Source organism: Pygocentrus nattereri, chromosome 2 (genome assembly GCF_015220715.1).
Source record: "Pygocentrus nattereri isolate fPygNat1 chromosome 2, fPygNat1.pri, whole genome shotgun sequence".
In the NCBI taxonomy this organism is placed as follows: domain Eukaryota; kingdom Metazoa; phylum Chordata; class Actinopteri; order Characiformes; family Serrasalmidae; genus Pygocentrus; species Pygocentrus nattereri.
The window spans coordinates 56437725-56463019 of NC_051212.1; the positions used below are offsets into that span (position 1 = coordinate 56437725).

At 42.5% G+C, this 25295-nt stretch overlaps 2 protein-coding genes across 5 annotated transcripts; one reads left to right on the top strand and one right to left on the bottom strand.

The window, feature by feature from the left end:
* Positions 1 to 2023: 2023 nt before the first annotated feature.
* rabgap1l2 (RAB GTPase activating protein 1-like 2) lies at positions 2024 to 9632 on the bottom strand. Its single transcript, XM_017682640.2, has 8 exons — positions 9395 to 9632; positions 8087 to 8149; positions 6738 to 6848; positions 6124 to 6228; positions 5536 to 5619; positions 5229 to 5300; positions 4204 to 4395; positions 2024 to 3713 (listed from the first exon to the last, which is right to left on the bottom strand). Exons 1-8 carry the CDS (start codon positions 9503 to 9505, stop codon positions 3534 to 3536), a joined length of 918 nt encoding a protein of 305 aa, XP_017538129.1. The 5' UTR covers positions 9506 to 9632; the 3' UTR covers positions 2024 to 3533.
* A 3072-nt stretch (positions 9633 to 12704) lies between these two features.
* LOC108411189 (NACHT, LRR and PYD domains-containing protein 12-like) lies at positions 12705 to 25024 on the top strand. 4 transcript variants are annotated; one of them, XM_017682627.1, is made up of 11 exons: positions 12731 to 12788; positions 12913 to 12944; positions 13240 to 14613; positions 14701 to 14757; positions 15523 to 17290; positions 19410 to 19580; positions 22769 to 22942; positions 23478 to 23651; positions 23940 to 24113; positions 24200 to 24246; positions 24318 to 25024. In XM_017682627.1, the coding sequence occupies exons 3-11, from the start codon at positions 14346 to 14348 to the stop codon at positions 24857 to 24859; spliced, it is 3375 nt and encodes a 1124-aa protein (XP_017538116.1). In that variant the 5' UTR covers positions 12731 to 12788; positions 12913 to 12944; positions 13240 to 14345; the 3' UTR covers positions 24860 to 25024. The 4 variants fall into 4 exon arrangements, 3 of the variants coding, with proteins under 3 accessions (XP_017538115.1, XP_017538117.1, XP_017538116.1); XM_017682626.1 differs by having other exon boundaries at positions 12705 to 12944; XM_017682628.1 differs by having other exon boundaries at positions 12705 to 12944; positions 14264 to 14613.
* Positions 25025 to 25295: the final 271 nt, after the last annotated feature.

The window sequence follows — 25295 nt, forward strand, 5'->3', positions numbered from 1 at the left end:
ATGTGCTAGAGCAGAGGTTCCTGTGGACGGGGTCTGTGTGAGGTCTACATAGACATGAACTTGATTTTGTTTTCCATTTGTTCTGTTCCATGCTGGGCTGTAACAGACTCAGCCTGCTGTTTAAAGCCAGCGTTCATGGCTATACAGGAAATGCTTTCCACCAGAAGTGTGAGCGTCAGGGTCATGGAGGGACATCAGGGCCATGGAGGGACATCCAGTGGACTTCTGAGTAAGTAAAATCAGATTCAGTCAGTAAATTCCTCGGAATTGTTGACAGTGCATTTACATTGTATCTTAAACCATGAACCCCAATCAAGAGTGGTCAGCCTACCTGAAAAAAACACTCAGAACCTCCGACTCCAGTTTAATGCAGTGACATGTACCCTCAGCATCAAGTACTGACGCTTTGCATGTTTAATGATGTACTTTTCACACATTACTAAATTACAGTAAGATTATTACAGAGTACACAATCCATATATTCCACGTTTACACAAATCTGGATCTTCTGTTGGCGTAAATGTGTTGTATCCTTTACCACATGGTGGTGCTATTTCATTTAGTTAGGACAGATGATTTAAACATGCAGAACGGGCTGTGTGCTGAAGTTCTGAGGCCAAGCATTTTAAACATACCATTATACATACCATCCATAACACACAGCAATATTTTATGCTTATATGTCTGTAGGAGGAGAAAGGCTCTGATGGACATGATCACAGGCTGGACGCATGGAGCGAGCTCGGTGAAGCAGGCCTGTGTTCTGCTGGTTGGTCCTGTTGGAGCCAGAAAGTCCAGCATCTTCAACTCCATAAACTCAGTGTTCATGTGTCCAGTCAGGCCAACACGGGCAGGGCAGGCACCAGTCTGACCACGCAGGTAGCAGATTCACACTTCACTCTAGGACCTCTGGCTTTCTGTGTAGTTATCCACTATTACATTTACAATTGTGGCATTTATATTTACCACATTTGGCAGATGCTGTCATTTATAATGACTCATCCTGATGGCAGTGCAAACAGATCACAGTGTAAGATACCATCAAACTAATACACAGGAGCATGATACTAATACTCCAGGAGCATGATGGGGAATAATCTCAAAAGGAATCTAGTTTTGCAGTTTTGCAAATAATGACCCTTCAAGATTCCCAGTCATTGCAAAATCATAGCCTGTGAATAAAATGTGTGACTAATGATAGTGTCTTCAGGAGTGAGAGGTCAGGCTTTAGTCTTTCCAGAGTTTACAACTTGTGTTAAGAACAACTGCTTGTCTAACAAGTTTTAATGCATTTTCATGCAGCATAGCCAGGGAATGAGGGAGATGACAAGCTTGTGGTATGGACATGGTACCTCAAGGGATGTATAGCTGCTTGGATAGAAAACTGATCATCTGATATTAGAGAGAAGGAGAATTGATTACCATCAAAAGAGTTGTGGTTGGAAAAGCAATGTGAAATATATTACATTAAGAGAGTGAGTGTAGAAGGAAAAGAGAAGAGGACTTAGAACTGAGACTTGTGGAACACCAATGGAGGGTCACCTGATATGAATAGCCTTGCTTGTAAAGATGGAAAAGATCTTATTGTTGGCTGAGTCAAAGAAAGGCCAAGACCAAGAGCTGAAGACAGCTTGGCTGATCTAGTGGCATGGAGGACAGAGTCTGTAGAGTTCACCAGTTTGAAGCCAGAATGATACCCAACCAGTAAAAGAGTCCAGTGATGGAGAAAGTCTAAGTAAAATGATGCAATTTGAGAAGATTTCAGTTGATGTATCTCCAGCATATCTGTAGCAGACACACTCTTGATTAAACTTTTCAGGCCTGTTCCTGCAAATTCTTGTCCTGTTTCTATTGTTAGAACCTCAAGCTCAGCCCTACACCACACTTGAAGGTGCAGGACTAATCATCATTTAATAATAGAAACAGCTGCACCAAGATCTCACTAGAAAACAAGTGCATAAAATTTGCATGAAATATAATTTTCTAATTACTCGTAATTTTTCTTTCATAGTTCAGCACCTGCTCCATGAAGGCAAGAAAGGACGGAAAGCCTCTGCCCATCACTATCTGTGACACTATGGGATTGGAAGATGGTGTAAACACTGGACTGGATATCGACGACTTCAGGTCATATTCAAGTACCAGGTAGGGTAACAGAGATTATGGAAGAGATTTGATGAACTTTATTTACACATATTTGATGCAGTTTCAGCTTAACCCATCAATGCCTCTGCGAACAGAGTCTCCTTCTTATCTGAGTGCGAAACACCCCCGAGTATTTGACTGGCTACTCCAGTATTGGCAGGCTGCTAACTCACGTGCTATTGCAGTGCTAATGCAGCTTTAGTTTAACCGTATTTTTCTGAAAATGGCCTTTTTTTAGTTTGCGAAATTGGGCAGGTTCTCAGATTTACAATATGCTGTGGTATATTGTAATGTTTTTCAGAGGAATCCGGGCAGAGTTACAGTTTCTACGCTATAAAGGACCAACTGAGTGAACCAGTGTGTTACAGCGCCACCCTGAGGCAGAGCAGAACTTGCTGGTTAGTTAAGACCACCAAAGACAGAAGCTGATTGTGGGGAAAGCAGAAAAACAGTGACCTTTCTTTGAGTTTGTGTTTGAGCATCTATTTTACGCTAATGTATAATGTATGCAGGTAATAATGAATTTATTTTCATCTGGATCCTGAAACTGACATCCTGCTCCTGAATGCGCTTACGCAGATGCTCAGAGCCACTGAGGGCTTTTTTTATGAAGCGGTTGAGTAGATGTGTCAGAGTCTGGTTACGAATAATCATTTAAAAACAAATTGCCACTTAAGTTTCTTATTTCTTTAATAATATCTAATAATTTGAACCAGCATTAGGGCATTTCCAACTGAGACTGCCTGACAGTACTGACCTGCACCTGAAGCAGTAGCTCTATTACAGTGATCATACATATATCAGTGCTTGTTTTTCTGTGTTCATCTCTTCTTACTCTTTCAAAAGGATCAGGCTGAAAGGGTGTGCATGTTTTTAAAAACCTACAAGAACATTTTCTAAACTAATAAAGAAAATAGTCCGATATCCAAGGGTGGACAAATTGATTACTTATGTTACCCACACTAACCGTGTCCTTAAAAGTCTTTGACTGGGCCATTACAAGCCACTGAGTGAGCATTTCGTATGTAATATTAATTGGTCCAATATAAGCTACAGATACAGAACCGTAATAAAAATAGTGGTTCAATAATAATGTAATGGAGAAAAACAAGACTTCCATTTCTTGCCAAAGGTGGAATATGAATATGAAACTAAATTGCTTTCACTTTCATAATCCAAGAATAGGCAATGCTAACAGGAAGATGTGTGAGAGATCCATGGTTTGCAGAGCTTCTGCACTAGTCTTCTCCACATGGGCCTTCATCGTCCTCTCCACTGGTCAGCGTGTTGGTGAAGGTCCCCTTTCCCTGTCTCAGTAGTGTGGACCTCAGTCCTCAGATGGCTCCAGAGTTGGTCTCCTGTCCAGAACTCCTATCAGTCTCTATTGGTCACACGTGTGCTGCTCTCCCTTCCCATGGTGTCCAGGAGAGCCTCCTGACGCCAGTAGCAGAATGCTGTTGGTCGCTGGTGCTGCTGTGGGTCAGCAATGAACCCAGGGTCTTTTTGAGCCAAGTGCTCTTAGCAGCCTGGAGCTTGTTCTCCAGCACCCCCTTTTCGTGCTCCAGCTCCTGAGGGCAGCACAGAAACACATCATTGCTTATTACTTTCAACAGAACATGTGAGGTAATAAATGGTTTTGATTCAGTTCAGACTGATGCTGCTAAAGAAAGAATCCAGCAAAACTGTGTATCAGTCTAGGAGAAATGGAGCTGTGCCAAACTGAGGATTAAACTGAGGAGCTGTTATACCTAACCTCATTCATGGTAGACCAGCTAAAACCACAAGCTGCAGCTAAATTGCTTCGCTAACTAGCTGAGTCTCTGGACTTTATCTCAACCACCACTGATCCACTTCAGTGAGAGCACATAAAGCCATGGTTGCTCCCAGTCTCACTCTCTCTCAGCCAACTGAGAACCAAACCAAAAAGAAGAAAACTGATCTTAAAACCCAAGAACTGAACTTCAGACAGAAAACACTTAGTCATTAGGTGTTGTCAGAAGTGCCATGTTCTACACCCTGAAAGAGGGAACCCACAACACTACTGCTGTTTTGACCAACCTGGATCTTGCATCTGGATTCCACCATCTGTAGCTTGGTCTGTGCTAGTTCCTTCTCCAGCTGTTGGACCTGCTGTCGGAGAAGATTCTTCTCTGTGTCCTGAGGTGAGCACTGTGTGCTCTCTTGATCTAACTGCACGGAACCATCCAGACTGAAGATGTTCCTACAGTGCTGGCATTCCATCACCTTGCTCTGCAGGATCACAGCATATACACCTATGTTCATTCATGCTGGCTGTATGCAAAAACTGCCACTTTAAGAATTTGTAATCAATTTACTTAAGTTTGAAATCATTAGACTGGAAAACTTAATCATTCCTGGAATCATGACTGGAGCCAAAACGTCCTGACAGAAATTCCAGTTAAGCACAGTTTTTTGTTCCAAGTAAAAATCCTTTCGTTCCAACTGTTTGGATTCTCAAATTAGCTCAGACCAGCAGCAGACATATCCCTGCAGCTGGAACAAAATGGATTTTTGCTTTCTGGACCTGAATTAACCTCGTCTGAAAAGAAACATTCAATCGTATGGTTCTCAGCTTGGCTGCACGGTTCTGGGAAAAACTTTGGTTTAGAACCTTTGCATCATGTGTAGGTTGTTCACATCCTGACATCTCCATTCCATCAATTGAAATGAACCAAAAGGGGTTCTTTTCACATTATTTGGCTGATGCTCTCATCCAGAGTGACTCACAATTTGATCATTTTACACAGGAAAAGGTGGTGTTAGGAGTCTTGCCCATGGACTCTTATTGGTATAGTGTAGGGTGGTTAGCCAGAGGGGATTGAACCCCAGTTTACAGCATAAAAGGCAGAGGTGTTACCCACTACACTAACCAACCATTATATACCCACTACACTATACCAACCACTTCTATGGCAGTGGTTCCCAAACTTGTTCACAGGGCTCCCCCAGCTTTCCATGTGTCATGAGATCTGGTTTGGGACCACTGTTCTGCAGCCTCGCTCCAAAAACCCTTTATTTTTAAGAGCAGGTAAATGATTTCCTACAAATGGGCTTCTGCCTACCTTAATCTGAGCCAGCTTCTCTTCAGCGTCAGACTGCTGCCTTTCAAGCTTCGTGGTCAGCTGAGAGCAAATCTAAAGGACGCATCAAAAATCATAAAGCTCAATGTTAGTAAAGCAACCAGTGGACGAGTTTCAGCTTTGCTGGGTTTGTCTTTCTGAAACATATTTAAAATACAGCAGTAAAAGGACAATAAAATCAGGAAGACGAATCGATTGTGCTGTTTATTTCACAGTTTAGTCAAGAGCTACTTCACTGTATGTTTAGATCTCGGAATGTCCGTCTGAATGTCCGTCTAGCTCCCAGTACCTTCTTATAGTCAGCGATGACGCTGTGTGTTCTCTTGATTTCAGCCTCTGCTTTGTCCATGTTCCTCCTAAAGACCTCCTTCAACTGAAACACAGCACACTCCTCAGTAAAACTACATCTGGCTGATTAATTACTGTAACGCGTTTGAGTTTTGAAGATGTTTTCTGACCAAATTATTGAAATATTTCTATTTAATTTTTATGAGGAAAATAAAAGCTGTTTTTTGCACCAGGTGGTCAGCTAAAATGTTCCAGACCTCAGATGTTTTGTTTTACACTTGTTCCCCCGAATATCACCAGATCCTCTGAAAGAGGTGATCAGATTCAAAGAACTCTGATGAAAGAATACACACTTCTTTCAAGCAAGCTAACATCACTAATCGATGAAGTTAAAGCTAAGAACTGTAGTCCTAACCAGCACACTGGACAAAGCTTGCTGACTTGAGGTGGTCGGTCTGCTGACTGGGTGGCTGAGTTGTTTTTAAATTTTACGATGGTAGAATAAAAGCCTGGAACATCTGGCAGGTCTGGACTATTAAAAACTGCCCCCTAGTGGCCACTGTGAAACACTAACAAATAATGTGGATACCTGTGCTGCCTCTTCCTCTTTCCCCTTCTTCTCCTCCTCGGTCACGATCAGTTTCTGTTTGGCTTTTAAAAGTTCTTTCGTCAGCTCATCCACCTGATCCTCTGCCTGCAAATGTTGAAGAGCGATTACTGGAAACAAGCATTCATCAACACTGAGAAATCTGCCATGGTAAAAATGCTACTTTGCCAAGTAAAAGCATGTTAAACTGTCATATTCCCTTATTTCATTGCTTATTAAAATGCTCATTACATTTAAGGCTTATTACTCAGCAGTTACATGGAAAACGGTGAAATGGAATCCCAGCAGGGCTTAAATGTAGAAATAAAATCTAATATTCCGCCCTGCGATGGACTGGCGACCTGTCCAGGGTGTATCCTGCCTTCCGCCCGAAGACTGCTGGGATGGGGTCCAACGGGGTGTTGCGACCCTGACGGAGAAGCGGCTTAGAAGGTGGATGGATGGATGGATGGATGTAACAATATTCCAGTATTTTTCAGATTATTTTTACTTATCTTTAGAGAAATTATTATATAGCTATATATATATATATATATATATATATATTTATATGGCGGAAATAATTTGAGTTTATTGAAGAAATAAGGTCAGCTGACCTGGTCTAAAGCGTTTCTCAGTGCGATCTTGCTGGTGACGAGTCTGTGAGCGAGGTTATCGTTCTCCTGCTCTAGACGCAGACTGGCCTCCTGAAGCTTCTGGTTCTCCTTCTAACAGACAAACACAGGAATGAAGATCGATTACTTTTGTGAACAGTCGCTTTATTGTTTTGTAACATATACATTGTCATGCATGTGTAGCATGGCATGTGCTGCCCCTGACTCAAGGAGAACGCCGTTCGCAGCAGCCATTCCTTTCATTCACTCCAAAGATAAACACAACAGCACCAACGCCATGCTGGCCACTTCTCAGTGCTTGTTAAAGTAAGTATTTCAGCTCTCTCTGTCTGTCTGTCTGTCTTTGTTGTTCTCTGCTCCGTCTCAGCTCTTTTAAAAGGTGCTCACAGCTGGATCTCATTAAGGGCGGCATGAGCGCCTGAGCAGAGGGAAGAGAGCTGCTCCGCCTCCTCGTCACGCCAAATGGCCTTGCTGCGGATCAGGCGGCGGGGCCTGGCTCAGGACTCGCTCCTTGCCCTGGTGCCTCTCGTGGCCGGCACCATCGTCCTCCTCCTCCTCCTCCTGCCGTCACTCGCGTCCCTTGGTGGAGCTCGGGCTTTGCACTCCCCACCCCCTCCCCACTCATGACCGTCTCCCTGCCGTCCTCACCGAGGTTCGTCGCTGCTTGATGTTCAGACCCCAATGATGAAGGACGCGCATGCCACAGCATGCTATCGTAAGATTACAGAACACCCCCAAAACCTATTATTTTTTAATTCTGAAGGTGATGTGCACCGAAACCATCATTTAAACCTCCAGGACATGGGGGAGCAGATAATGCATAATACAAGTTATTCACTTTCAGATGTTTCTGAGAAGATTACACATAAAGAAGGAGAAAGTCAAAGTGAAAAAAGAGGAGCGTCCAAAGCTGGAGATCAAAAACTGATTAAAAACTATAGAAAAAATGTGTCTCCTAACAACCACCTGGAAGAGCTGGTTGACCCCCAAAACTGCCCCATCAGATAAACAGCACTGAAAGCTTTGATCTCTGAGAGAGAGGAGAACATCAAGCTGTTTCAGATCTGAAAACATCCACAGGTGTTTCTGTCCATCCTTCCACTGTGAGGAGACCACTCAGAGCTGTGGGTCTGAAAGGACGTGTAGCTGATCAAGAAGAACCTCACTGAGAAAAGGAAATAGATGGCAATTGTAGGTTTTTTACCTGTGCTGATGAATAGCTTGTACGAAATGGCCATTCTAACTTTTGCACAGTACCGTGTTTATGTGTGTGTTTTGGTGAGTGAGTCAGAGAGTCATTGTGGAGTCACTGAGGCAGAGTCAGCTCTTACCTGGTATCTGTGGAGTGGATCATCTGGCTGAGTGTCCTTCAGCTTTGGCTTTTTAGATGGTACCTGTAGTCAAGAGATCAGAACAGGGACATGTTCAAACCATCAAAGGAAAACAGACCATTAATTATAAACAAGACCATGTCACACCCCTGACCCCCCCCCCCCCCCCCCCCCCCAACGAGTATGATCAGTATTCAACGTGGCCCTTTTACTGCTTGAGTTCGACACCCCTGCACTAGTGGGTGTCCAAGTCTAAGGGCTGGTATCGGTATTGAATGTTGTTGTAAGAAGTGCAAACTACAGACCAATATGGTAATTAAGCCAGGCTATATTTTAACACGATAAGGCTCAGAGTCCAGCACCATAAAAGTAATAATAACTTTGACAGGAACTGATATGATTAATAAAATATTAACAGTGTCCACTCACTCAGCATTCAAAACAAAACGAACTATGGGTACCGTCACCATAAACAAGCGTGGAAGCGTGAGATCATACAGTACACGACACATTCTGTCTGAAACATTATTGGCAGAAGATTCCATGGTGTGAGTTCATGATGGATCCTGCTCAGTCTGTCCACTACTAGTGTCATAGTAGACCTGCAGTGCCTAAACCCTTCATTATAAACTCCAGTGACCATCTGAGAAGGCAGTGGTGTAGAAAACGTCAGCACTGGTCTACAGAGATGTTCACGATGTAAACACCTGAATGCTGGAGGCCTGCTCTTCTGGTGGCTCAGGTTGGCCTGACACCTCCATATGTTGTTTTGTCTGTACATGTCAGTTCAGTTAGAAAGGTCATTTAAAAAGACTTCCTCCACCCTCTGGCTCTTACAGGCGCAGTTCATGATAATACACTGTAAATATTGCTGTAAATCAAAACGACTTCCATTCTTTTCTCGGGAAAATTTATACCAGGATATATATACCAAATAGATACCAGGTTTCGTCTCAAAAGCAACACAAAGCTGTTTCACAACATGCTAAATTTAGCTCTATTAGTAAGTAGTGCATTATTATGTTAGAACTGGGTTCTGCATGTCCGGTCCTGGAGGGCCAGAGCCCTGATTGAACTGCTGATCGCCAGGTTTAGCAGGTGTGTTTATAGGGGAACCAAACTGTGCTGGACTCTGGACCTCCAGGCCTGGATTAAAGAAACCTGTTTTACAAATGACCCAATTAGAAATTGTGCTGTTGTACTGATTTGCACTCTATTTAAAGTCGGCACCTGAAGCAGCTGCAGCTCCTGCGTTACTGTCCAGCACTCAGTCAGGCTGTTTTGATGGTCAAAGTGCGCTGAGCTTACCTCGTGTTTTGGTAAGGAGTCTGAGACCAGTGTGGCCAAGATTTCCTCCTCAGACATCTGCTCCATGACCTGCGCCTCCAGCACCACACCGATGGACACTTCCTCCATCATCTTGGCAGGAAATCAGTGGATAAACTTAATCTGGAGAAGAATCTGGACTAGACTGGAGAAGAGTCTGGACTAGACTGGAGGAGTGTCTGAGTGAAGCAGGCTGGGGAAGCGTACCTGTCTTTATCTGATAAAATGCAGCTCCACCCAGTCGGAGCAAAGGTGGTAGAACACGCTCCTGCACATGTCCCACAGCTGCATTCCCGAATAAAAACAAAACAAACAAAAAAACCAAGCAATGCAGGGATTCGTTAGTTAGTCTGATTTTGTGTGTAATTCTGTTTATTCTTTAAAGTTTCCGGCCTCTGTCTGAAGATGTAGCTTCACAGTATAATCAGCAGAAACTTAAACCACACGTGCCGTGAGTTTCTTCCCCATGTCCCTGCGCATGTAGTGCTATGGTGAAGGCGTCGCTGAAAGTGGACGCTTTAGATCCAGTCTGAGCTCTTATTTATCTCAGATGTTCATGAGGTCTACAGCAGCCAGTCATCTGTTCGCTCTGTTTTGTGACCAGGGCTTTTATCTTTAACTGCCTGTATTGAATCAGCGAGTCTTCATTCTGCTTTCTTTGTATGACAAGCTCTTTTTATGTCTAACTGACTTATTTGACGGCAGTTTTTTAGAGCTGTGATATTGGGCGGTATTGACAGCCATCACTTCTGCTGCCAGTTACTTCCCAAATTCTTGATCAGCTGACTGAGAATGGATCTCAAACTGGAACGGGAAGTTAAAGTATTGCAAAATAAAGCAATTAGCATCTGAGAACACTCACATGCTTCACATTAAGATTGCTGTAACAACCAAACCGTGCAGCGGGGAGTGGTGATGGTGGTGGTGGTGCTGGGTGGGGTTCACGGCTTGGTGCTTTAGCTGTAGACACTATAGCAAGACAATACACTTGAGAGAAAGAGAGAGGAGGGTGGGGAGGTTGGGGGAGCAGTGGCATTGAAAAAGGATATTGAGAGAGAACCTTGGAGATTCTCACCTTGGTGTAACAGTGAAGCCGCACAGGCAGTAGAATGTGTTGCTGTGCTGCTGCTGAACGGAATGAAAGGCAGAATAACAAGAAATATTCCAGAGATTTCCTGCAGGGGGAAGATGCTGAATCATCTGAGTGGCTGTGAAGGACAGGTTCTCTCAGAGGAACTCAAACTGGATCTACTGGAACATCAACACACACACCACCCAACCACATCTTCACGCACACGCACAGACACACACACACACACACACACCACCCAACCACACCTTCACGCACACGCACAGACACACACACACACACACACCACCCAACCACACCTTCACGCAGAGACACACACACACACACACGCACACACACAGACACACCACCCAACCACACCTTCACGCACACGCACAGACACACACAGACACACACACACACACAGACACACACACACACCACCCAACCACACCTTCACGCACACGCACAGACACACACAGACAGACAGACACACACACACACACACACACACCACCCAACCACACCTTCACGCACACGCACAGACACACACACACACACACCACCCAACCACACCTTCACGCACACGCACAGACACACACACACACACACACCACCCAACCACACCTTCACGCACAGACACACACAGACACACACAGACAGACAGACAGACACACACACACACAACACCCAACCACACCTTCACGCACACGCACAGACACACACACACAGACACACCCGCACAGACACACAGACACACACACAGACACACACAGACACACGCAGATACACACACACACACACATACACACACACACACACACACCACCCAACCACACCTTCACGCACACACACACAGACAGACACACACAGACACACCCGCACAGACACACACACACACACACACACACACAGACACACACACAGACACACACAGACACACACACACATACATACACACACCACCCAACCACACCTTCACGCACACACACACAGACAGACACACACACACACAACACCCAACCACACCTTCACACACACACACAGACCAAAGACATGTGGACAGGCCGGCAACCTGCCCAATGCCTGCTGGGATAGGCTCCAGCTCCCCCTGCGACGCAGGATAAGTGGTTTAGTAAGTGTGTGTGGTTTCTAAAGAAGGTGCAGGTGCTTGCGTGGCTCAGCCAATCTCCTGACCGGAACCCTCCTGAAAATGATGGAGGTTTTCTGAGAGGAACGGACTGAAACTGAACTCTAATTGCTTCCTATCATATCTTTATTTATGCTTATTTATATGTGTATATGGAGTTTTTTGCTTGGATTTAAAAATCAAAAGACATTCAGTGTAAAGTGGCTGTATGCACTGGAAGCAAAGCAGGAAATACAGGGGGCACTGGGGGACACCAACACCACCACCAACACCATCACCAACACCAACACCACCACCAACACCAACACCAACACCACGAACACCAACACCACCACCAACACCAACACCACCACCAACACCATCACCATCACCATCACCATCACCAACACCAACACCACCATCCCCACCAACACCAACACCACCACCAACACCACCACCACCACCACCACCACAAACCTAACTCTTATTCTAAACATGAACCTAACCCCAACCCACAGTATAAACCTAAACCTAAACTTGACTCAACATGCACAGAAAGGGGAGGACAGGATTACAGGGTTCCCTATTTGGTGTTTATATTTTGTATTTTATGTATATATATATATACATAACAAAACCTTGTATCTCTGCTTTTGACGTTTTTCAGTTTTTGATGTCATTTGAAAGTATGTGTTGTCCTTTATATTGTGAGTAGATTTTGTGATAAATGGACAAACAGCAATGGCTAAAAACGACTTCTGGTTCCATTGACTTTTTTCATTCTTCTGTAAAGTTACCATTTTGGAGATAATTGCTCTGACAGCAACGATACCTATATGACATATATCAGCATGCAGCATGTTATGGTATCAGTGTGTAGAATTAATTATTGTTGTTTTTGTTGTTAACATGCGCTACACTTCATTTTAAATCCTTATTACAATGTAACAGCTGCTAACTAACTGTTTAATGAAGTGGAGTTTGGTTTGGTTCAGAAAATGGACATCATACTTATTACTATGTGCCTCTAAATGCCCCATCTCACGAGTTTCTGCTGATTTCACAACTTCCCATTTTTAGGATTTCCACATACCAGCTGGAATCCTCACTAGTTGAGTTTAGAGTCCGTTAGAGTTCCGTGGTTATATTTTTGTGGAGATATTTTCCTGTTTTTAAACGTATGGAAAGCTTTTGTCGTAATTTTGATTTTACTTTAATGACCTTCAGACAGCAACCTACTTAAAATATCAGCTTGTCTTAATGTGAGGAATTTAAAATATATTTATTGTTGTCTACATCAAGAATCAAGAAGGACAAGATAGTTTTCACAGTTGGTAAGTCTTCTTTAAATACTGACCACATCCACGGTAAATGCTCAGTCTTTATACACTTAGCTGTTGGGTCTACTGATCCTCATGGGTAACTTTTCTCTTTCCATGACTACCAAAGCCAGGGTAATTTGTCCCCGTCAGTCCAGATGGAACTCAGTTGTGTTAAACTGGTTTTATGGATTTAAACCTGAGGGCCTAGGCAGGTCAAACCACCGCTGCTCTCCGAAACACTTAATATATGTATAACTATATGGCAGCTGTGCTTATTGCACTTCTTTCTTGTTTTCACTGTTCACAGAGCTCTGCTTCCTCTGGACCTTCAGTACTGACAGACTAAAGACTCTGGAGTGATGCCACAACTGCTCACAGCAGATAAAAGCATTTCATATACTTACATGATTTACTCACATTATTATACAGGTGCACTCAAACAAATAGGAAACACTTAATTGAAGACAGACTTCAAAAGAACAGAGGATTAATTAAAGATTGATCTAGGTTAATTACAGAGTGAACGAGTGTTTCTGAAGTTTCCAATAGTTAGATATCTGCATCACTCCTTCAACTCCAGTCACAGATGCCTAAGCTTCATACTAGATTCCTGTAGAGATTTTACTTTAGCCATAAAACTGAATTCATGCCCACATTCCATGTTTAATTAATGATTAAATCAATTTGCTGTAAGACTGCTATAACATACGGTGCCTACAGCACTTCCAACAGCACAAAGTCATTCAGAGCGGTTTGGTGTGAAATGATTGATTGTAGAACTTCAGATTTCTTTCCAGTGGTGATTAAACAATGTCTTAGACATCAGGCAGCAATTAACACTTCAGCAAGTGAAATGCTTGGTAATTACAGACAACTTACACATTTCTTTGACAAAAGAAAATGTAAACTTTCTACCGTTTGTAAAACGTTCAGCCGAAAGTAATGGGAGTGAAAGTAGGTGGGACTGTCTAGACTGTCACAGACTAAGAGTTCCAGCCACTGGAAAAACTGGTAAATTAATGCAAACATAGTAATTCAAGTAATTCTGTGTTTGAAACAGTGTAGCTTACCAGCATAAAATATATGTAAAATAGTTGAATATTGAAAATAGTTATAGACTTACAGTCACTGCACTGAAAGCATGTTCTGCATGAACCAACAAAAAATTGGGGTTATCTCAAATTAGGTTTTGACCCACATGTCCCTCTACTTTGATTACCATGGGTCGTGAAGACTGAAGAGTCATTCAGTAATATCCAGTTAAGTGAATTGTCACATTCCTCTTGACCCCTTAATGTTTCTCAAAACAAAACATCTTTCTCTTTTCAAAGAATGGACATCTCTTGTGTTTGGTCATCAGAATCCTTCAGTGCACTTCAATCTACTGTCCTTCATCGTGTCCAGTGATGCAAGATGGCAACCATTAGACCAGTGTTGCTGGATATACTTCAGAATTTGTTGGAAGAGGACCTGAAATCCTTCCAGTGGTACCTAAGCAATGGCGTGGAGGGTTTCACTCATATTCCAAGGGCTCAGCTAGAAAAGGCAGACAGACATGACACCGTGGATAAGATGGTGCAGAGCTACGGCCACAATGGAGCTGTGGAGATCACACAGGCCATCCTGAAGAACATAAACCAAAACCAACTGGCTGAGGAACTCGGAACCAAGCACAAAGAGGGTAATGAGGCTGGATGATTTTACTGTTACACCTTTTCTGTGTTTTGTATTCTTTATTGTATTGCTGTACCCTTGTCCACTTTTCTAGATGTTACTGACAAGAACCCAGAAACCTTGCTCAGTGCAACTCAGGATGGAGAATCAGGTAGGGTTCTCAATGCAGAAAAAGCCAAAACATGTTCTGCTCACATTTATTAAAACAAAAAATATCACGTCATTGTGCCAAATATGGGCCTTGTCTTCTGAATGTTACGTTTTATAAGCTTTAGAACTGTGGTATTCACTGTATTGTGTCCATTAGTGAAGTGAATTTAAATATTTATTGAATCTAATCTCTGTCCTGAGCATCATCCTGATCCAACTATGGCTTTTACATAATCATATACTTTTAATGTTCAAAAATATAGTAAAATTACAGCAGTAGTGATATAAGTAGTCTTTGAAATAATATCTTATTTGGGATGAAAAACCAACCAACACAGCAAACAAGCTTATGTTGGTCCTGTGCAGGCCCAATGTGTACTCAGAATTGGGAGCCCTGTCATATGGCCACAGTGAGCTCCTTTGGGCTTAAACACTGGGACATAAAGAGCTCCTTAAAATCCCATGGATTAAAGATCCATTTAGGCCCCATGATGTGGGGCCTCATAGAGACTGTACCCACTTGGTTCACATACTGCAGTAAATGGGCAGTCCAAGGAGCATGTAATACATCACTAGTCTGTTCTGGTTCTGGTGGCCTTGGTTGGGATAATCCACCATGCTCCTGAACAGAATTTCTTTGGGGTTTCCATAGCCCACTCATTTACAGAAGACACACAGTGGTCCTGGACAGGCCTGTTTGCTGGGTAGGATATTACAGTTTGTGTAGTGAGTCTCACTCTTGATGTCTTTCTTTAATCTCTGACAGAAGCTTTGCAACGCACCCGGTTAATGGCCATCCAGAAAGAGACGTATGAACGAATACTGATTGGAAATTCACTGACAGGACACAAGAAGTTCTTGGAAGACATCTACACTGATCTGATTATAGTGCAGGATGAGAGTGGAGGAGTAATTTGTGAGCATGAAGTGATGCAAATTGAAATGTCTTCCTGTACTGATGAGGAAGTTTGTATCAAATGCAGTGATCTTTTCAAAGTCCAGCATGACGCAAGTCGATGCAACAGGAAAGTGTTGACAACAGGAATCGCAGGAGTGGGCAAAACTGTGTCAGTCAACAAATTCATACTTGACTGGGTGAAAGGAAAGGAGACCCAAGACTTACACTTCATTTTCCCTCTCCCCTTCCGAGAACTGAATCTGAAGAAGGATAAGAAGTTCAGTTTGATAGAACTCCTAAATCAATGCTTTTTCACTTCAAAAACTGCACTGAGGTCTCTTCCAGAGGACGAAGGTAAAGTTCTGTTTATTTTTGATGGGCTGGATGAATGCTGCTTTCCTCTTTGCTTTGAGGGTGAAGAGGAAGTAAAAGATATCAATCAGAGAACCTCAGTGGGCTCATTGATCACAAATCTCCTGCAGAAAAATCTGCTTCCCTTTGCTCTCATCTGGGTAACTTGTCGACCAGCAGCAGCCCATCTGATTCCCCGGGACTACATTGACCTGGTGACAGAAGTGAGAGGATTCAATGATGAACAAAAGAAGGCATATTTCAGCAAATACTGTAGTGAAGACGTGGCATTTAAAATAGTCTCACACATCAAGAAATCAAGGAGCCTCTACATCATGTGTCAGATACCAGTCTTCTGCTGGATCTCTGCCACTGTGCTTCAGCCACTGATGGCTCAAGAGAACAACAAGGACATTCCCACGACCCTGACAGGAATGTATCTAAGATTCCTGCTACAGCAGAAAAATGTAATGAAAAAGAAATATCATGAAAGAAGATCTAAAACCATTGATGCTGAACATGTAATTTTGAAGCTTGGAAAACTGGCCTTCCTTAATCTTGAGCAGGGCACTCTGATGTTCTATGAGGATGACCTTAAGAAATGTGGCATTGATGTCAGCGATGGCACCGTGTTCTCAGGTGTGTGCACACAGATTTTCAGTGAGCAGGAAGGAGTTTCTGAAAGGAATATTTTCAGCTTTGTCCATCTGAGTGTCCAGGAAAGCCTCGCTGCTCTGTATGTTCATCACTCCCACTGCAACAAGCAAAGGAATGCATTCATCCCCACGGATTTCTGGAACAAACTTACATGGAAGGTGAAGAATCTAACGGATCTTCATAAATATGCAGTGGACAGGGCTTTACAGAGTAAAAATGGACATCTGGACCTTTTCCTCCGGTTTCTTCTTGGCCTCTCACTGGAGTCCCATCAGAGTGACTTAAAAGAACTTCTTCCAAGCCTGAAGATGAAAGGTGAGAGTGTCAGTGACACAGCTGACTACATCAAGAAGAAACTGAGTGAGCAAGTCTTATTTGACAAAAGCTTGAATCTGATCCACTGCCTGAGTGAACTGAAAGACAACTCCCTGATGACTGAAATCCGGAACTACCTGAACTCAGGAGATCTCTCCACACAGACACTCTCATCTACACAGTGGTCAGCTCTGGTTTTTGTGCTGCTGATGTCAGAGGAGACTCAGGAGAAGTTTGAACTGAGGAACTACAGACCTTCAGATGAAGGGCTGAGGAAACTCCTGCCTGTGGTGAAAAGCACTAGACAAGCCCTGTAAGTATCATGTTCTTTCTTCTTTTAAAGTTTAGTGAAAGGAGTTATGTTTGGTAAAGGCATAATTCCCAAAGGCTTGATGGCCTACATCGCTTCTCCCTGCACTTCAAATATCTTCTCTGCTGACCAGAGAATACATGGATTAAGATTAAGAGATACTTTTTTGATCCCACAACCGGGGAAATTCCACCTCCGCATTTAACCCATCCGTGCAGTGAAACACCACATACACACTAGTGAACACACACTAGGGGGCAGTGAGCACACTTGCCCGGAGCGGTGGGCAGCCCTATCCACGACGCCCGGGGTGTCTTGCTCAAGGACACATCAGTTATGACCTGTCGGCCCTGGGGATCGAACCGGCAACCTTCTGGTCACAGGGCCAGCTCCCTAACCTCCAGCCCACGACTGCCCCCAGTTAAATCGTTTAATCGGGCAATTAATTTTGATGTGCATATACTTTAAACAAACTATGCACTGTTCTTAAAGAGGAAAAGTTTACAGTAATCACACTATGATATTTGAGATATAAGGATGTTTGGATATAGATTTTTTTGCCCTAATCCTATTCTAGACTTTTAATAGTGGCTGACCCTGATGCGATATTTGTTTTTTCATCAGTAATATAACCACATAATGTAAGGGTTCAGCCTGCACCGCCTGCTGCCAGCAGAAGGCGACGGAGGCGAGGCACCCAGCCCACACCACCTGCTGCTGGCAGGTGATGGCAGCGAGGCGCCTCGCCCGCGCCACCTACTGCCGGTAGAGGGCGATGGTGGCAAGGTGCCGTGTATCAATTAGACTAACTCGATGCACCTGGAAGCCTCTGTATATAAGGTGCTGGCAAACGCCAATGTTTGTCACACCTTTGTAGAGGGATGACCGGTACGGAACTCAGTAAAAGAAAAGAAAAGAAAAGAAGCTCCCCAGAAAACCAAACGATGGAAAAGAGGACCGAGAGAAGGAATTGCCCCCAAAAATAAAAAGAGAGAAGAAGAGAGCTGGAAAAAACGAAAGAAAGTAAATCACAAAAAACAAAAATCCAAGCCACACCAAAGGTGTTTGCTGAAAGAGCAAACAAGTGAAAGAAAGTCTGCCTTACCTCATAATTACGTTCGCTGTGTCTTTGTGTTTTAATTTTCGTTTGTTTCACCTTTCTACCTCAGCCTTTGTTTGAGCACGCCGTGCTTGGCATCACCTTAGTTTGACGTTCTTCACCCCTCCCCCAACCCCCCCACCCCCCGCACCCCCCACCCCACACTCCAGCGGCACAGTGGTAATGCTGTGGACCGTTGGCCCTAACATAGACGGTTTGAACCTCGGCCCAGGTGCCTCGTTACTAGTGATGGCAACTGCATGTTCCATTTCCCCTTATATCTCATTGCCTTTTGTTTTTGCTGGGTTTCAGTTCTGCACTTGGGTCCGCCTCCCCACCGTCCCATAACACATAATTTAAGCAAGGCATGCTAGGCTAAAAATAGGTGCCACAGTAAAATGATTTAATTTTTGGTATATTTGGCAATGTGAATTGGTACATTTTGGTACAATGATACATTTCCTTTTTAAAATGATCATTTTATGGCAGGTCTTATTTTTTATTCGTGATTCAATCAATTTGGCATTGTGGATTACAGATACTTTTAAATGCTGTGGTGAAGTCAGTTACACTTTTATATTCTGAATGTACATATTAAATGAGCTATTGGCTCTGACAGTGATTTTAACTTGGTTTCATTTTTAACCAGTTGCTATGTACAGATGAAAAACATTGTGGGAGTGGTTTTGTACATGATATTGGTACATGGTTTTAATGGCATTATGTTTGCAGTAAGTAGAAACAACTTTTTATGTGCATATGTTTTGATGAAAGACAAGTACCTTAAAAGCAGTCAAAAACACATCTGCAGCATTGGAGTAAATCAAACAATGGATCAGGATTGGAACAGTGAAAACCAAGATCCATCATTAATTATCTGGATAAACTTTGATCCCAATTTACTTGGATCAGATTGGGACACCTAAAGAAAACTGTAGAGATTTAGGGACTGCTCTAATTACCTCTACTTTTGAAAGGAACTGTATGACAAGTATGAAAACTGAAACAACATTATTCATGAAGGTTGGATGACTGCAACCTCAACAAAGATAGCTGTGAAGCACTGGCATCAGTTTTCAGTTCAGATTCATCTCTGAAAGAGCTGGACCTCAGTAACAATGACCTGAAGGATTCAGGGGTGGAGCTACTCTCTGATGGACTGAAGAATCCACACTGTAAACTGCAGACACTCAGGTCAGTATTTCAGAATAGTCATATTTTTAAACTGAAAAAGATTTTACAGATGATACCTATAACACTGCACACAAGCAAACAGTTACTTAGTTATGAATACAAATCACTTCTTCAAACCACACAAGAGATAAGTAAATATGTAAAAATAAATAGGAAATATTCAATTGTATTGTAGTCCAGTGTTTCTCAACCCTGGAACTGGAGACCCATTGTATGCTGATTAGCAAGTTTACATCACTTTGTGCATCTAGCTAAAGAAATAAAACATCAGGAGAAGGTCAGTACATGAAAGGAGCAGAGTAAAGCATAGAACTTTAAGGTTAATTTGGAGATGAATAAAGTTGTGTTCAGATTGTATTAACAGGAACATTGGTATAGATTATGGAATTATTTTGCAGAGTATTTATTTTACTTTGGCTTTGGATTTTACAGAAAAGGACTAGACTGACAGAAACACATGAGCAAACAGTTCTTGTTGTGTTTACTATGCCATTGCATCGCTCTAAACTAAAGGTAATATGCATGTTGTTTCCTACAGAACAAAACTTTTAGGGGGCACATGCAGTTAACAAAAAAGTGCAACATCTGTTTTATGCCCCATAATTATGGGTGCCTTTGGTTGAAGTTGGGGAAGAAAAAACAACCTGTATATCTTGAAAAGAATTTGGAGAGGGTAAGACCTGATGAGGATCTGTGAAGGGGAAGAAGCTGAAGAAATTGGTGAGGGTCCAGAAAATACTGGTGAGAGGCTGGGAGGCCAAGATCTGTAGAAGATCAGGAGGAGCAGGACTTGCAGAAATTTGTGAGCACCTGGGGGATCTGGGATAGGTGACAGAACCTGTAGATGTTTGTAAGGAGCTGGGGAGTAAGACCTGTAGAAGATGAGGATGTAGTGAGGATCAGGGAAGAGGATTTGTGGAAAATGGTGAGGAGCTGCTGGGGCACCACCAAGAAACACTAGCAAGAATATTGGGGGTTAGTACTTGAACAAGTTGGTGAGGTACTGGGTGAGCAGAACTTGAACAAATTGGTAATTTGGGTGCTTCTTCATGGCAAGTAGAAGTTGGTGATTGGTTAGAGGTATAGGAGTTGAAGACGTTCATGAGAATCTGTGGTGGGGCAGAGACAGGGGACAATGCCCATAGAGGTAGGTCAGGATTGGGGACAATATATGTTGATGAGGAGCTCAGAGATGATATTGTAAAAGTTATTGTGAATTAAGAGGGCTGTAGAAGTTGTTGAAGATCATTTGGGACAGAAACTGTAAAAGAGGTAGGGGAACCTGAAGAGATTGGTGATGAGATAGTGGTGACACAACCTGTAGAAATTTGTGAGGATTTAATGTGGGACAGGACATGTAGAAGTTGGTGAGGAGCTGGGGATACCTGAAGAAGCTGGTGAAGTGGGGACCTGAAGAATTACTACAGAAGAAGTTAAGTCCTGCCCTGCAGCTCCTTACCAATATATTTCCTGTGCTCTGCAGAACCTCAACAAATTCTACAGATCCTGGACCCCAGATTCTTACCAAATTCTTAAGGTCCTGCTCTTGCAATTTTTCACCAGCTGCTTTATGTCCTCATCTATGGTACTCACCAACTTCTGAATGTCTTGTCTCCTGCCTTCCTCATCAATTTCTTCAGGTCCCACACAAATCTTCACCAACTTTTACATGTCCTGTCCACCCAGCTTCGCACCAATTGCTACAGGTATTATATAACTTCTTCAGAAACCCACTCACCCAAATCCTGAACATCTACAACAGATCCCCCACCTACTCAATAACTTTCACATGACGTATCATCGCCAGTTCATCATCAACTTCTACAGGTCCTGTACTCCATTCAGCTCCTTCAGGTCCAATGCTCAGAATCTTCTTCCCATACTGCCTCCACACTCCCTATCTGGGAAAAAACAAGACCTGAATGAAGACCTGAAGTTATTAAAGAGCTGGAGCAGACAACAGGAACTATAAAAAAAATTGAGAACAAATTTTAGAAATTAATAAAGTTTGGGGAAGGTGTTGGGGAGGAGCTGGAAGAACAGAACTTGATGAAGTTGGCTAAGATCTGGGAAAAGGACCTGTAAAAGTTAATAAGCCCATATGTCTATTTTATTTCTTTTGAAACCTGTTTACAGATTACAAATGTAGACATAGAATTGTACGTGAAAATCCCATACGTGTAGCTCCACAATATCACTTAGAACGCAAGATGTTGCCTCAGTTTGTTACCCTAGTCTGAACAGGTAAAACTCTTGGAGCAGGGTTTTGTTGGTAGGTATCCAACATGAGGAGCCCAGAAGGACTAACAAAACCTTCACAGGACTGGATCTACCATTATCTGAGTGTAACATAAATAGTAGCACTCAAAAACACTTTTACACTATTCCCTGTTGGCCATGACTGCCAATCAGATCAGATCAGGCATCTTTTTATATTAGATCTTAAAATAAAGCAAAAACTAAAACAATCTATTGATACATTCCTCACTGCATAGGCAGGGCAGATAGATAGAGACTATCAGCTTACAGCCTCAGCATGCAAGACTACGGAGTCGCTGATGACATCCTGTATAAATAAAAAATGCGTGGCCATGACTTAGTAAGGCGTGGGAATGAGATGATTAAGTCATGGCCACGACTTAGTAAAGCATGGGAATGAGATCCTAATGCGTGGCCACAACTTAGTAAACCACAATCTCGCTCCCACACCTTACTAAGTCATGGCCATGACTTAGTCATCTCATTCCCATGCCTTACTAAGTTGTGGCCACGCATTAGGATCTTGTTCTCACACGTTAATAAGGCGTGGCCATGCATTATTTTAATTTCTACAGGATGTCACCAGTGGGGCTCCATACAAGACAAAGAACAGAATGAAACACTTTCTTTTTCCAACAGTGAGTGGCAAAATCACTGCACCAAGGAAGGCATCATAATCCTATAGAGAGAGCAGCAGCTCTAGTGCTTAATAGAGAGGAAGTGTTACTTTGGGCACTGAACATACTGTCAACAACCAACTTGTGTTTGAAAGAAAGACAGCTTTGACAAGACTCCATTGTACATGTATACTAAATCACATACACCAGCAAAAAGAGATTACAGAAATATAAATCTCGTTTTTGTGGAAATTGACTCCATAATCCCTGACTGAACTACATTTTGTACGGTATTCATTCCACCTCTTTCAGGCTTGTCAGCTGTAATCTCACTGTGGATTCTTGCAAAATATTTGCACAAAACCTACTTTTAGTGCACTCCTCCCTGAAAGAGCTGGACCTCAGTAACAATGATCTACAGGATTCAGGAGTGGAGCTGCTCTCTGCTGGACTGAAGAGTTCATACTGTAACATGGAGATACTCAGGTGAGCATTCTGTAAATGGATTCTTGAACTGAAAATGGTGAAAATTTATAATAAATGTTGGTAACACTTTACTGTAGGGTGTTGTTCATATGGCTACATGAGACCTACTTAAGGTTGTCATAACCCTACATAACTGAAAATGGTGAAAAATTATAATATGCCAATTTTCATCAAAGTCAGCTAAAGTAGCCTTTTTGACATATGATACCTGTTGTAATAAGCATTTATCAACAGTTGTGTAGGGTTATGTCAGTGACAACTTTATATAGGTGTCATGTAGCCTTGTGAACAGCACCCTACAGTAAAGTGTTACCAAAATGGTAAACCCAGGTCACAAATTACATAACTCATGATTTCTTTAATTAATGCAGTATCACAATTCTAGTGTTTTTAAACTCTAAGCATTCTGTATACACAGACGTGACAAATAAATCTGTAGAGTTTGTGCAAAGAACATACTTTTTTTCTGATTCCATTAAAAAATCCTTATATGATATCTGTCTGCATTTTTGCTGTACATATTTTCCCTTTACAGACTAGTTATCTGTAATCTTGGGGAAAAAGCTTGTGAAAATCTGGGATTAGCTCTGCAATCAGTAAACTCTTCTCTGAAAAAGCTGGATCTCAGTAACAATGACCTGCTGGATTCAGGTGTGAAGCTCCTCTCTGCTGGACTGAAGAGTTTGCATTGTCAACTGGAGTCACTCGGGTGAACTTTCTGTGAACTTATTAATGAATGAAAAAACTTAGCAGTGAAGGCCTAGGAGGACATTTTTCCTAAAGGCCAGGGTTTCTTAACTCCTGCAATACAAAAAAGAGGAAGAGGCCAATATTTTAGTTTGATGTGGAAAGATTGTCATTAAAATAATGTTTTTCTGACAGCTTATTGAATGTTCTGTACATTTTAAATTAACTCAGCACTGTACAAGGCTCCATTGCTATAAAAGGACTCAGAATTTGTCCCACCCCTCCTCTTCCTGTTTCTTCCTGTCTACAGATTATCTGGTTGTATGGTTACAGATGAAGGTTGTTCTTCTTTGGCCTCAGCTCTGAAATCAAACCCCCACCACCTGAGAGAACTGGATCTGACCTATAATAACCCAGGAGAGTGTGGAGTGAAGCTGCTCTCTGATCTACTAGAGGATCGGCACTGCACACTGAAGAAACTACAGTGAGTTACTCACATACTGTCTCTATATATGCACAAACCGTCAGTAGAGAATGTAAAAAGTCTTATACATTTGTTTTCCTCTTTAGGGTGGAGCATGGGGGGAAGAACAAGATGAAAACAGGACTGAAGAAATGTAAGACATGCAAAGACTATTGCAAATGCACAGTTTTTGTCATCTCCACTAATGTGTATTTTTGTTTGCAGATGCCTGTGAGCTCACTCTGGACCTAAACACAGCAAATACACACCTCTCTTTGTCTGAGGGGAACAGAAAAGTGGAATGGGTGGAGGAGAAGCAGCCGTATCCTAATCATCCAGACAGATTTCAGTACTATCAACAGGTTCTGAGTGTGGAGAGTCAGTCTGAACGCTGTTACTGGGAGGTTGATTGCAGTGGGAGGGGGGCTGTTGTAGCCATGACATACAGAAAGATCACCAGGAAAGAAGACAATAAGAATTGTTTACTTGGATTTAATAATCAGTCCTGGAGTCTGAGCTGCTTTAATGACAGCTACATTGTCTGGCACAATTATAACATTACTACTGTAGCTGCTCCCCCCTCTCACAACCGTAGGATAGGAGTATATTTGGACTGGATGGCCGGCACTTTGTCCTTCTACAGCATCTCACCTAACACACATACACTGACCCACCTACACACACTCCACTCCACATTTACTGAGCCCCTCTATGCAGGGTTTAGGGTTGGTCCTCACTCCACAGTGTGTGTGTGTAAGATGGAATAATCTTTCAAAAAATGTAAGTATGCAATGTAAATATTCAGCAAAGTATAAAAAATGTAAGCATACTGTAATGACATTAGAAAGGTATTCTGAACTTTAATTCCAACAGTTAGGACAGTATGCAAAATGCTAATAAAACAGAAAGCAATGATTGGTAATTCCTTTTAACCTGTGTGAAAGTTCTACTTCATTAATGTTATTGTTTTTTGTAAATATGCATGCATGCCTAATTTGATGCCTGCAACATGTTCCACAATGCTGGGGAACAAGCATGTCTTCCATCATCTTTCCTTTTGACAACACTTTGGTTGTAGACTGAAGACACCAAGTGAGCAGAATTTGTGCCATTCTTCCATTAGAAAAATCTTCAGACTGACCTTCTTATGGCAGGGAAACGGGTCTGGACACAGTCAACAGTTTATTGATTCTTGAGGTTTCT

Bases quoted from the DNA above. Each gene is read 5' to 3' on its own strand.
- rabgap1l2 (XM_017682640.2), bottom strand. From the start codon at position 9,505: ATGATGGAGGAAGTGTCCATCGGTGTGGTGCTGGAGGCGCAGGTCATG. The intron at 8,150-9,394 runs GTAAGCTCAGCG...TCTTGACTACAG, and splicing joins ACTCCTTACCAAAACACGAG to GTACCATCTAAAAAGCCAAA. The intron at 6,229-6,737 runs GTCAGCTGACCT...CAACATTTGCAG, and splicing joins TGAGAAACGCTTTAGACCAG to GCAGAGGATCAGGTGGATGA.
- LOC108411189 (XM_017682626.1), top strand. From the start codon at position 14,346: ATGGCAACCATTAGACCAGTGTTGCTGGATATACTTCAGAATTTGTTG. The intron at 14,614-14,700 runs GTAATGAGGCTG...CCACTTTTCTAG, and splicing joins CGGAACCAAGCACAAAGAGG to ATGTTACTGACAAGAACCCA. The intron at 24,114-24,199 runs GTGAGTTACTCA...TTTCCTCTTTAG, and splicing joins TGCACACTGAAGAAACTACA to GGTGGAGCATGGGGGGAAGA.